A 12,459-nucleotide genomic window follows, 5' to 3' on the forward strand; every position below is an offset into this window, starting at 1 on the left:
TGTCTGGTCACCCTAAAGTGTGAAGCATAGCAATGGAGAATAGCCCATTTGTTAGATACAGTAGATTAGCCTATACTAGACAACACATTTTTAGATATAAACAATGTGCATCTTGGTAGTCAGGTAGAACTTTGTGGAATTTGGGCATAAGTGAGACATAAGGTACTAATGCAATTTTTTGCATAAATTGATAGGTAAGGGGGTGTCCTTTCAGAATCTGACGGGTGCCGCTCCGGCACCCTTGAGCATTTTCTTTAAAATCGCATCACCTGCCACACCCCTTTTGTGATTATAGAAAACCCATCATGTATGGTATCAAATTAAAGCTCTTTTCATACAGAAATCAGCTTTGACCATAATAAAGTAGAAATAGTTTAGGTCCCTCCAGAGAACAAAATACCTTTTGCAAAGTGACCTTTAAGGTCAAATTAGGTTTCTTTTTGCTGCATAATAGCTTATACCTCTAAATCGTGTCATGTTTGGTATTAAATTAAATAAATTATGGAACTGCCATGTAGCTTAATACATACAGGAACACAATCATTCAATAGTAATTAATTTTAATATGAATTATAGCAAGTCTGATGTACCCTAGTTCACCAACTTGCGGGTTAGCTAGCACGTTATCTTTAATTTCCCTTGAATCAGTCGCTGAATTTCAGACAGCAATGTTGTGAGGTACTTCCGTACTGGGTCTCTGCATTTATGGTCTCTGCATTTATCCCATCCGTGAATTAGTGAACACACAGTGAGATGAAGCACACAACGAGCACACATGAGGTGAAGTGCACACTAACCCGGAGATGTGAGTTGACTTACTACAGTGGCGCTCGGGAGCAGTGAAGGGTCAGGTGCCTTGCTCAAGGGCACTTCAACCGTGGTTGTGGGCATGGGAGAGCAGTACTCTTCAACCACTCCCCCCCCCCCCCCACACACACACACATTTCTCCTACTCGAACCGGCAGCCCGAAGCCCTAACCAGTAGGCCACGGCTGCCCAAGTATACTTACATATACCAGTACGGGGAGCATGCCTATGTTCCCACAGCCCTATGTCCCCTAACCCTAACCCACACCTCAGGCCTAACCCTAACCCTAGAAATGTGGGAACATAGGGCTGACCCCACCGATACAAGGAATTTGTGCTCTGCATTTTACCCATTCGGGGGTAGTGTACAACACACCCACACAAACAGTGTACTGTACACCCATTCAAACACACACACACACACCCTAGTGAGCATACTAGGAGTATACATACCCGGAGCAGTGGGCAGCCCTTAATCCGGCACCCGGGGAGCAGGGCTCAAGGGCACCTCATCCGGATGTGGGTACCTCACATGGATGTGGGAGAGCGCTGTTAAGTCACTGCCCCCACTCACATTTTTCCTACCAGTCGGGGATCGAACTGGCCACCCTTTAGTCACAAGTCCGATTCCCTAACCAGTAAGCCATGGATGCCCAAAGTAATTGACATTAATGCTATGGCTGCAAAATTAGACAAATGTTATGATTTGTTGGCTGTTCATGCATTGTTTGGTTGTGACAGTGTGTCATATCCATATGGCAAAGGGAAAACCTTAGCAATCAATTTGATGCTCAAGAGGAATCTTGATTTGAAGAATTGTACATATGTACTGTAGAAGCTGATGAGCATGAAGGCAGGAATGGATTTCCTTTCTTGCCTCTACTATGGAAAGACTGTTGAAAGCCTCAGTAACTTGATACATGCTATTCACCAAGAAAAGAGACCCTACTAAAATAAAGAGTCTTCCTCCAACAAGAGAATATGCAGCGGAACACATCAAGCGTGCACGGCTGCAAGTCCTTCTGTGGAGAGCTGCTGACAAAAAAAACACCTCCAGTGTGAAAATAGAGGATGGAATTCCTGTGCCTGTTCATGGCACCACTGACATTGCACCAAAAACAGGTCTACAGCTTGTTGTGTGCCAGCATGCTCCAGGGCCTCTTGCAGCTGTCAGTCAGATGGACTACCATGCACCACCTACTGCCATTGCAAAGGTGGTGAACAGTGTGCAAATAAAAATTCAAAGATGGCTACACTTTCAGTGGAGGATACTGATGACAGCGAGGGAGAAATTTCTGATTGAATGAATGTTTTTTGGAGGAGACATTGGATGTTTGTGATGTGCACAAGGCCAGCCTGACAACATGTTCTGTATATAGTTGCTTTCAGAATCTGTGAGAAAGTTCTACTTTGTTCCTTATAACTTTGTCTATTTGATTAATTGTTGAGGGTTGATACAATTCATATGTCTCTTGTGGTTGTTGCTCAGCCTACCATTTCAGCGGTGTGACCTTACCAGGCGTTACAGTTATTATGTTCTCTGGAGGGACTTGAAATCATTTTTAGCATGTTTTTATTGACATCATTGATTTCTGTTTGAGAAGAGCTTTCATTTGATACCATACATGATGGGTTTATACAGTAATGCATCTAGTTATTTTTTTATGGTCAAAAAAAGGAGGCGTGGCAAATTATGTCATTTGAAAAAAATGCTCAAGGGTGCCGGAGCGGCACCCGTCAGATTCTGAGTCTACACCCCCTAAACTATCAATTTATGCAAAAAAATTGCATTAGTACCTTATGTCACACCTATCCTGGGGTTCTACCTGACTATGGGGAAAAAACGTGATAATGATGGCCATGTATGGGGACAGGGGCAGTACTTGTTTAAGTTTGTTGTGCACACAAGAAAGTCTCTAGTGCCCCTATGTGAGAATGACAACATTTTTGGTGCACAAGAGAAATTATCGGGAGAAATTATGACAAAGATTTGGTGCACATGTCCCTTTGACTAGATAGTCTATGGCAGTTTGCCTTTAGCTAGCATCAGCAAATTAGCAGTCATTCAAACCACTTTGAAAGTTTTGAAAATCACTAGTAGGGAAATTCAGAGAGGATTACAAGCACATTGGGGTAGTCCATAATGGCCTTAGAGAAAACAATTAATATAAAAAGATTAATGGTCACATATGGATAAATAAAAATAGTATTCAAATGTACTGTGTGCCTACTATAAGAGTTTCCTTACTGTAGCCTACTCAACTGAAGTTTGTTCTCATATGATTTGGCAGCTGATTTCACAGCACTTTCTGGCTGAAAACCACAAGGGAAAACCACGTGAAAACCAGTCTTGTTCTCAGACATGTTTGTCACGCAACCTCTTGTTCAGAGAAAGTAACATGACTATGCCATTATAGTGTCATACTAATTTACAATTTATATGTGGGCTAATGATGCAATTACAGCGTATAATTACAGTTTTCATTACAGCATCTTCTCCATTTCTGTTCATCTTATGATAATGAATTCATGCATCTTTACAATAGGCCTTACCTCTTAATGATATAAATTATTATTATTGGACTGCATCATAAAGGAGTATATAACACTGGCACAAATTTAGGAAAACCAGATTGTAGCCAGACAAAGAAAAGAAAACCCAGACAACGGAAGAAGGAAGTGGTGAAAGAGCTTTTGCGCTTTTGAAGCAGAAGTGGTTCATTTTAAACAAATGAGCTTTACATACAGTACAGCAGCAAGGTGCGGTAGAACCTCCAAGGTAACATACCCAATATGCTTTTAACAGCCACACAGTTTCTTACTGTGGTGGTGTTGCATTACTTAAGCTATAGGATTTAAATGTTATGGTTATTGTTATGGTATAGCAGATGCTTTTGTCTAGTCTTGTCCAGTTCTGTAAGTGACTTACAGAATATGCACATTACAATAGTTACAATTTTAGTAATTAACAGTAAACAGTTTTTTAAAAAAAGTTGTTAACACATTTTGAGAAAATTATACCAAAAAAGATAAGTACATTGCAAATGCATTTTTGAGTCTTATATGTCTACATTTTACATGGTGTCAGTGCTCTCACAATACAGTATCTTTAAGATTGTCATTAATTTGTTTAGTGTTTCATTGTAAGTTAATGTTTATTCTGACACTCACATGCACACACCTACCCACACAACAGAGAAAGGGAAGGAGGTGGTTGAGGTTAAGCAGTATGCCTGCATGACTCATCCGTGTGCCATCTTGTGCATGTTTACGCGCACAGAGCGTGTGGGAAGATAATGAGACTAAATCAGTGATCGAAGAGATTCACATGCATTCCTGTAATTATCTAACAATCGGGTCTGTTTAGAACCACTGCTGTGTCAATCTGTGATTGTTGAAAACCCGGAGCAACTGCAGGTAAGTTAAGTTTATTAGAATTAAGTCATCGTGTATAATGTTGACATGTAAAATTCTGGAAACTGACTTGTATTTATTATATATTATATTGTACAAAGATATTCGTATCTCACCATTGCATATACTAAAGTTTGTGTTGTATTAGATGTGGATGGTATTTACTGTGAATTTGCCATGCATTGTCATCTGATTGATGTGATTAATGTCAGTTTATGTCAATTCAGTTACATGTTGTTGAGTGGTCAATTGACTGCCTTACATTTTTGTGCATTTGTGCCATGAATTTTCACACTTGTCTTTAATTGATTTAACTAATAAAAACTGTAAGTAGGCTAATTCATTCCAAATAATGACATTGAAAAACACTTTACCCATGGCCTCAATATCAGAGTTTTTATTATTTGTATCATTATTTTATTATTACTATTACTATTGTTATTATTATTATAAATGCTATAAGTTTCAGAGTATAAACAGTTTAATTCAAAACCCTGAAACAGAAAAACACATTGTTTGGGAAGACATTTAATTTATATGATTGTATTCATATTTGAAGAACTAATATTTATCAATATTTTTATTTTACTTAGTGTGCAGTGGTAAAGACAAGTCCATAATGACGGACAACTCAACGGACTGCTCAATGGACCGTGTCGAAGAGCTGATGCACTCTGTGCAGTTGGTCATATATGTGCCCACCTTTGTGTTTGGGATGGTCCTGAACACCCTTGCACTGGTAGTCTTCTGTGTTGTTCTTCGAAAATGGAATGAATCCACCATTTACATGACCAACTTGGCACTGATGGACCTGCTTCTGCTCCTCCTGTTGCCGTTCAAAATGCATGCCATAAATAACAAATGGGACGCCAATAGGAAGCTGTTCTGTTCCTTTTTGGAGAGCATGTATTTTGTGGGGATGTATGGGAGCATCTATACCATCACCTGCATTGCTCTGGATCGCTACGTTGCCATTCAGCACCCATTCCGTTCCAAGGAGTTTCGGTCACCAAGGGCTGCCATCATTATCTGTGTAGTCATCTGGTGTCTTGCGCTGGGGGCCACATCACCTGTCTACAGCTTCCATAACAACTCGGACGAACCCTTTCGCTGTTTCCATGGCTTTTCCGATGCAGGCTGGAAGCCTGCTCTCATAGGCTGTGTGGAAGTGTTTGGCTTTCTGCTCCCAGCAGCTGTGGTGGTGGTGTGCTCTATAAAGAGCATCCATACACTCAAGCAGTCACAAAGACAGAGCGTTAAGGGTCATTCCGGCGAGCGGATCATGTATAGCAGCCTGTGTGCCTTTCTGGTGCCCTTCACCCCATATCACCTGGGAGTCTTCCTGCAGTTTCTTGTGCGCCAAAGAATGATCACAGCCTGCCAGTCAAAGACAAATATTGCGCTGTTTGTGCAGGTTGCCATGTGCTTGGCCAATGTGACCTGCTGCCTGGACGCCCTCTGCTATTACTTCATTGTCAAGGAAGTTCGCTCTTCCAGGGACACCATCAGGCGATCTATAAGCCATAGGAGGACTATAAGCACATCAGAAGTGTAGTGTGATATTGTGAATTTACTATCAAAGCACCTTTTGTATTCTTTTTTCCTCTGTTTTAAAAGACCACATAGCTACATCAAGAGAGATAAGACTAAAAGGGGAAAAGAATATCTGTGTCTGAAGAGGTTGACCAGTGATTATGGTGTAATTGAAACATATTTGTTGTATTCATCACATATTTAAATTAACAAATCTTAATAGTTAAGTGTTTAAACTGTCACAAGAGGGTCATTATGACTAACATTAAGCATTATTCATTGTTATTTGTATTTCAATATGCAGTATTTCAGAAATGTACAAGACAAATGTCAAATGCATTACTAGTCAGCTTGTTCACATATTCATAAATTAGTTTATATTTTTTAAAGCTAGAATTCACCGTGGGTTTACCATTTCATTTATTTATCTATATAATTTTTACAACCCTCATAAATGTTCCTTTTTTGTCTGAAGTACTCTTATCTTTTCAGTTTTCTTAAACATCAAATCTCTTCTGCCATCTCAGACTGACATCTTCAGTAATGGTCGTCTTAAATAATAACAAAATAATAGGTTAACTTAAATAAATGGTCGTCTTAAATAAAACAAAATAATAGGTTAACTTTTTATTTAAAAATGTTAGTTGAAGAACTCCATTGTACACAGAAAAAACATTTGCGATTTGAGACAAAAGAATGACAAATGTGTGATTGTTTTGAAAAATTGACTAAATGGTGTGGTGTCTTTAAAAATATATAGTTTTATATAAAACTATAGTTTTGAGAACATTACTTTTAATTTATAAAAATGTGCTCAACAAATAGAAACAACAGGGAAGTTATGGTAATAAGGGCTTTCCCAGATAGCCTTATGCATGAGTTACATGTCTGTCAGTGAGTGCGTGCTACCCCATCAAGCTAAAAGGCACTGAAAACCACATGCACAGTTTTGAAGCGTGTTCGAAACCAGAGGTGTGCAGGTATCAAAACCTCTTCTTGCTTTTTGAGTTATATTTCTCATAGTTGAACTGGGTTGTTTCCTGACTCTCTGCTACTGCAGCTGGCAAGATCAGGTCTCTGTACGTTTCTGAATCAGAATCATATGTAAGCAATGGGCAACACATTTATGGTGCCATACAAGTATCAGTGCCCCTGTAAAGCTAAGAAGAATTACAAAAAATAATGTTTGTTGAATTATCTGATCAAAGCATACTATGAAGTGCGCACATCCAAAAGTGTTTCAGCAGGTGCCAAATCAAAAAGGGCACAAGTGAAAAAGTGAAAAAGACTTGCACACTGCCTTTGAACGATTCATTCAGATGCCTGAAGAAGATCGTAAGATCGAAACGTTGTGTCTTTTTTCTATTAAAAGTTGAGTCGTTCAAAGGCAGTGTGCAAGTCTTTTTCACTTTTTCTCTTCTGTTGAATTATCTGAGTCTCACTGAAAAAAACTAAGAAAGAAAACAAAATGACTCACAAAATGAATCAAAAAATATTTATTTTTAACGAAAACACTTGCCAACTCTGCATTTAATACAACCTTTATACATCCTCTCTTTGCCAAGAGGACAACACGTCTAGGTTGAAGTATACAGTACAGTGCAGGGAATTTGAGACATTCCTCTAGGGCCCGTACTCACAAAGTATTTTATACACCACCAAGAATACTTGCACTAGTTAAATCACACTAAAAGTTTAAGAGTTTAACTGGAAAGCTAGCCTGAGCGAGCACCACACAAAATTTGACGTCGGGAAGTTCGACTCGAACCAGAGCTGTTCAGACCAATCAAATTGTCTGGGCGGGGTTTGTACGACGTGTGTGTGTGTGTGTGTGTGCGTGCGTTTGCGTGGTTGTGTGTGTGCCTAATTTGACTCGGGACTTGAGGCACTAATGACTCAGACTTGGACTCGGACTCGAGCATTGACTGCATTTTGACTCATAATACCGATTCAGAAATATATCCCAGGACCAAATGGGGGTATGAATCTAATTCTTCTTGTTCTTCTCTACTGAAGTGAGCTCATGGGTGAAATGTAAATTGGGTTGAGAGTTCTGTGCAATGGCATAGCATCAGCTTGAAGATTGCTGTGAGGTGACTGTGAGTTTGTAGCTATGACTGGCGGGTCTTGTTTTCTTTGTTTAACGTTTTTTTTTTCTTGTTAGACTCAACTTGGACTTGACTCGTAATCAGTAGGGACTTGACTCGGACTTGACACAGATTTTTTAAAAATGACTTGGACTTGACTCTGACTCGAACACTAGGGACTCGAGACTGGACTCTGACTCAATGTTTAGTGACTCGACTACAACACTGGTATGTGTGGGTACCAGTGTGCATATGTTTTTACAAGTTTGTATGCACTGCCATTGTGCTTGTGTCTGTGTGTGTCTGTGTGCTGTGTGTGTGTGTATGTATGTGTGTGTGTGTGTGTGTGTGTGTGTGTGTGTGTGTGTGTGTGTGTGTGTGTATTGTTCCACAGTGACTGACGGTCCTCACTCAGGGTCAAAGAAGCTTGACGGAGTAAGGGACAGTGCTCCTCTGCGCTCCGGACAGAGCTCCCATAAGCCCACTCAGCAATCCACATCTAACATCTAGCTACAGCAGACGTAAGGAACAGGAAAGACTACAACACTGACACCATCCAGCTAATCACAGATCAGACACATTTACAGATATATATATAGCGGTACTGTACATTTGCAATAGGAACGATCATCTTAACAATCAAGTATACTTTATACAGATCTTTGTTGTAGATTACTGATATACTACTGATCACTAGCTGATTTAGATGTTTTGAGTAAAATATTGTATGGCTTGAATTCACTAGTATTCTATCAAATGTTTTAATCCTACATTTATATCAGTGTAGATGCTCCATACTGATTCAGCTGTCCCCTGTCTGAGCTTGCCATCTTATTTCTCCCCTGTTTGAGTAGACCAGTTGTTTTTCTGGCTCATTTTCAAATTATATATGCATTAACCAGATCATTTGAAGGTGTCAGAAAGTTAGGTTCTCAGTGCTCCCCCGACATGCTGGCTACATGGTTTGAGGACATCAGAGTCTGTAAACTTGAGGAAATGTAAAGACCAATCTATGGCAAAACAAATTTAATCCTTAATCAGTTGCACTGCAGTTAGTCCCACTAGACTATAGACAGAGCATCAGCACAGCAGCTGTGTGACTGCGCCCTCCTGTGGGAGAATGTATTTAACTTCACCCAGGGCAATGTGTACAGGGTTTTAATCTCTGATTGCCCATACTTCATTCATCCGTTTTCATTCACATAATCAATTAAACACCAATGTGCATGTCAACTTAACATGTAAACTTAAAGGAATAGTCTATTCTATTTTTGACTAATTGCTCTTCATAGTTCTGATCTATGTATCTATGTAGCTCTAATAATTGTGGTTGTATAGAGTAGGCTACTGGCTCAGACTTCTTCTTGTGCAGGTTGCCATGTGCCCTTCGCTACTAGCCTACTTCACAGCCAAGGACGTTCGCTTTTCCAAGGAAACCATCAGACTGTCTAGTGACTAGCCTGAAAGCTAACCTGAATTTAACCCCAGCAACAAAATTTGAGGTCGGGAAATTCTGAATAGAATTAAGTTTGGCTACATCAGGCTAGAGGACTACAAAAAACTAGATATACCGCATAGCGGTACAAAATATGACCGCGGCTCAGTCCTGTACATCCGTTCCATGAAAATAAATCACACTAGTCAATTTGTCTCCATCTTCTACTCCATCCCCCGCTCTTGAAACTTTTGTGTATGCTTGTGCATGCCTGTGAGTGTACGTAAAAACGTTCTCCCATGACAAATTTCTAATCAAGATGGGGCATTATGTATTTGAATAGGCCTAACTATCGAGTTACCTCATGAAAGGCTCTTCATATACAGTAATTAGTTTGTTATATAGAATAGAAAGAATAGTAAGAATAAAAGAGGTATTATTCTGTGATAACTACATTGCCACAAACTACATTGTGAGCAGTTTATACTTAAAGGAACCATATGTAAGATTGTGGCCAAAACTGGTACTGCAATCACTTTCAAATTACTGTAGAGTGGTGTATCCCCTCCCCCTCCCCCTTCCCCCTGACTCGAGGTTGCCAACCCACATGCCGAAACACTACTGACTTCATGATTAGTAGATAGGTGGAGAGTGGCGCATCAGGCCAAAACACAACATGACATGACAAAACACATCAACATCAGTTGAGGGCTGCAACTTCACTTTTTAAATGACAATATCCTGGCCGTTCTACTATTGTCAGTGATATAAGTATTTGAAATGAACATGATTTCTTAATGTCTAGTGACATATCAGGGCCATTTTATGATTACATTTCTTACATACGGTTCCTTTAATGACTCCCCCTTTATGCAAGCAAAACATTTTACAAATATGATCACTTTACTTTAAGCCTTTGAAGCCTAAACCATGCTCTTTCTTACTTGAAACACCTTTGTTGAAATGCAAGAAATTGAAGACTGAAACTAGGGTGCAGGGTGGGTGTTTGGGAATTAACGTTAGCTCAGATGCTCACCTTTATTTCGACTTTTTGTGGTGTTAATGCAACATTTTATAAAGCACTGACAGGGCCACCAAGGACTGTGAGCAAGTCAATAGCAGAACATCCTATTTAGCAAGTAGAAATGTCCCAGCCCCTTGGGATGCATTGTAGACAGGTTACCTTTCATATATATCTTCCATTAGCAAACCATCGCGTTAGCGATGTGGCTAACTAACTTAGCTCCTGTCAGCATGCCCACCAAGAATGAGATGACAGTCGAAAGAGACAATTACAGTGCTGTTATCAATTTGCTTGGTATAACCGTGTTTATGTTTCACAAATACCGGTACACCAACAATCAAACTAGCCTCCATCACTCAACCAATGCTAACGGTAACATAATTTTACCTATGGATATAGGTAATACCGCACATACTGCCAGACGATGTCAGGTTAATCATACACATGAAATTTGGTGCAGTACAGAACATCTCATCTGAAGATAGGGGGGATTAAAGCAGTATAATATTGCATTTTAATTTTTTACCGGGGGGGACTGGTGGGTTAAGTTGATGCTAAGTTGAGACCAACATACCATAAACATTTTGTCATCCTCGGTGCCACTGTTCAGGTAGTTTTTGGGGTTTTGCATTTTTTGGGTTTCGGGGGGGGGGGGGGGGGGGGGGGGTAGGCTACTTGATTTTGATGACTTGACATAGGTTTCCTCTATTCAGTATGACTGAAAAGGGAGCAGACTTTTCACTGAAGGTAGGGATGCATTTGATTGGCTGTTGAGTTTAGACATCAACACCCAGGATTAAGGACTGCTTTATTGTGTGTTCCATTTGTGTATGCTGACGGCTTGTGACAACCTGTAACTTGTGAACTTCCTTGTCAGAACTTGCCGTGAACTGGGGGTCCTTTGATTTGGTCCTTTAGATCGCTTCCCGTGTAATTTCGGTTTAATAACTTCCGGTTCCGTAACTTACTCCTAAAACAAGCACGATGGACAAATGGATCTCATTCTGTTTCCATTGAAGAAATCAAAAATAGTCTAAAAGGAGGTGAGCTTATGGATGCAAAAAGGCTGACTAAAGGAAAAGAGAAAGTTGAAAGTTTGTCGATTTTGCTATACTTTAAGGTGGAAATGCCTACTAAAGTTCAAATGGGATATATGAGTTATCCAGTGAGGGAATCCCACCCCCATTAAGATGCTTTAAATGTCAAAGGTTTGGACATGTAGCAGCACAATGCAGAGGTAAGATCAGATGTGCTAAATGTGGAGGGGAACATGAATATGGTAACTGTGGGGAAATAACTGAATTAAAATGCTGTAATTGTGGAGGCCAGCATAGTGCAGCTTATGGGGGATGTGAAAAGCAAAAAGAGGCAAGAGAAATTCAAAAATATAAGGTTACACATCAAGTATCATATGCAGAAGCACTTAAGAAAGTGAATGATAATGATAGAATCAATCAGAGGCCTACCCATACACCAGAACAGAGCAGAAGAAGGGACTCTGCTGAAACTTCAGACAGAGGTAGAGAGAATAACAACTCAGCAGGAAACCATACACACTGCTATCTCAGAAATTAATGAATATAAGGATAAAATATCAGAAGATACAATGTTGGTAAACAAGAACAATTTTGTTGCATTCATTTGTTCAATAGTCAATGTCACTATACAGCATGCTAAGAAAGGTGATAGAATAAAATCAGTAGTGGAAGCAGCTAATAATTAGGCTACTTGGGGATCATAGCAAAGGCTGATAAAGTACATGAAATGTTAAATATTAATCATGATGGAATACATACTAGTTAAATGGATTATGTTTTTTTCTATTCTTCAGTGGAATGCACGAAGTTTAATTGCAAATGGACAGGAATTCCAAAGTTATGTAAATGTTTTACCAATTAAACCTGATATTATATGCATCCAAGAAACATGGTTAAAGCCACAACTAGACTTTGTTTTAAAAGGATACAATAGTATAAGATATGATAGAGAGATAGATAGAGGAGGGGGGTGTTTTGCACATTTGTTAAAGAAGGAATATCATACAGCCCAATAAAGGTATCTGAAGGATACGAATGTATTGTAACTGAAATAGTTAATAAAGAGGATAGAGGTAATTTGATAATTATCAACTATTATAATCCATGTAAAGAACTATCAAA

The 12,459-nt window shown here is 39.4% G+C and overlaps 1 protein-coding gene across 2 annotated transcripts; it reads left to right on the forward strand.

Moving 5' to 3' along the window:
• Positions 1 to 3,537: 3,537 nt before the first annotated feature.
• On the forward strand, positions 3,538 to 6,089 carry LOC121684649 (G-protein coupled receptor 55). Of its 2 annotated transcripts, none has more exons than XM_042064805.1 (3): positions 3,538 to 3,586; positions 4,175 to 4,224; positions 4,815 to 6,089. In XM_042064805.1, the coding sequence occupies exon 3, from the start codon at positions 4,841 to 4,843 to the stop codon at positions 5,774 to 5,776; it is 936 nt and encodes a 311-aa protein (XP_041920739.1). In that variant the 5' UTR covers positions 3,538 to 3,586; positions 4,175 to 4,224; positions 4,815 to 4,840; the 3' UTR covers positions 5,777 to 6,089. The 2 variants fall into 2 exon arrangements, with proteins under 2 accessions (XP_041920739.1, XP_041920685.1); XM_042064751.1 differs by having other exon boundaries at positions 3,558 to 3,586; positions 4,088 to 4,224.
• The last annotated feature ends 6,370 nt before the right edge of the window (positions 6,090 to 12,459 follow it).

This window comes from Alosa sapidissima, chromosome 1, assembly GCF_018492685.1.
Source record: "Alosa sapidissima isolate fAloSap1 chromosome 1, fAloSap1.pri, whole genome shotgun sequence".
Lineage (NCBI taxonomy): Eukaryota > Metazoa > Chordata > Actinopteri > Clupeiformes > Clupeidae > Alosa > Alosa sapidissima.

Coding starts and splice junctions, on each gene's coding strand:
- LOC121684649 (XM_042064805.1), top strand. CDS start 4,841: ATGACGGACAACTCAACGGACTGCTCAATGGACCGTGTCGAAGAGCTG.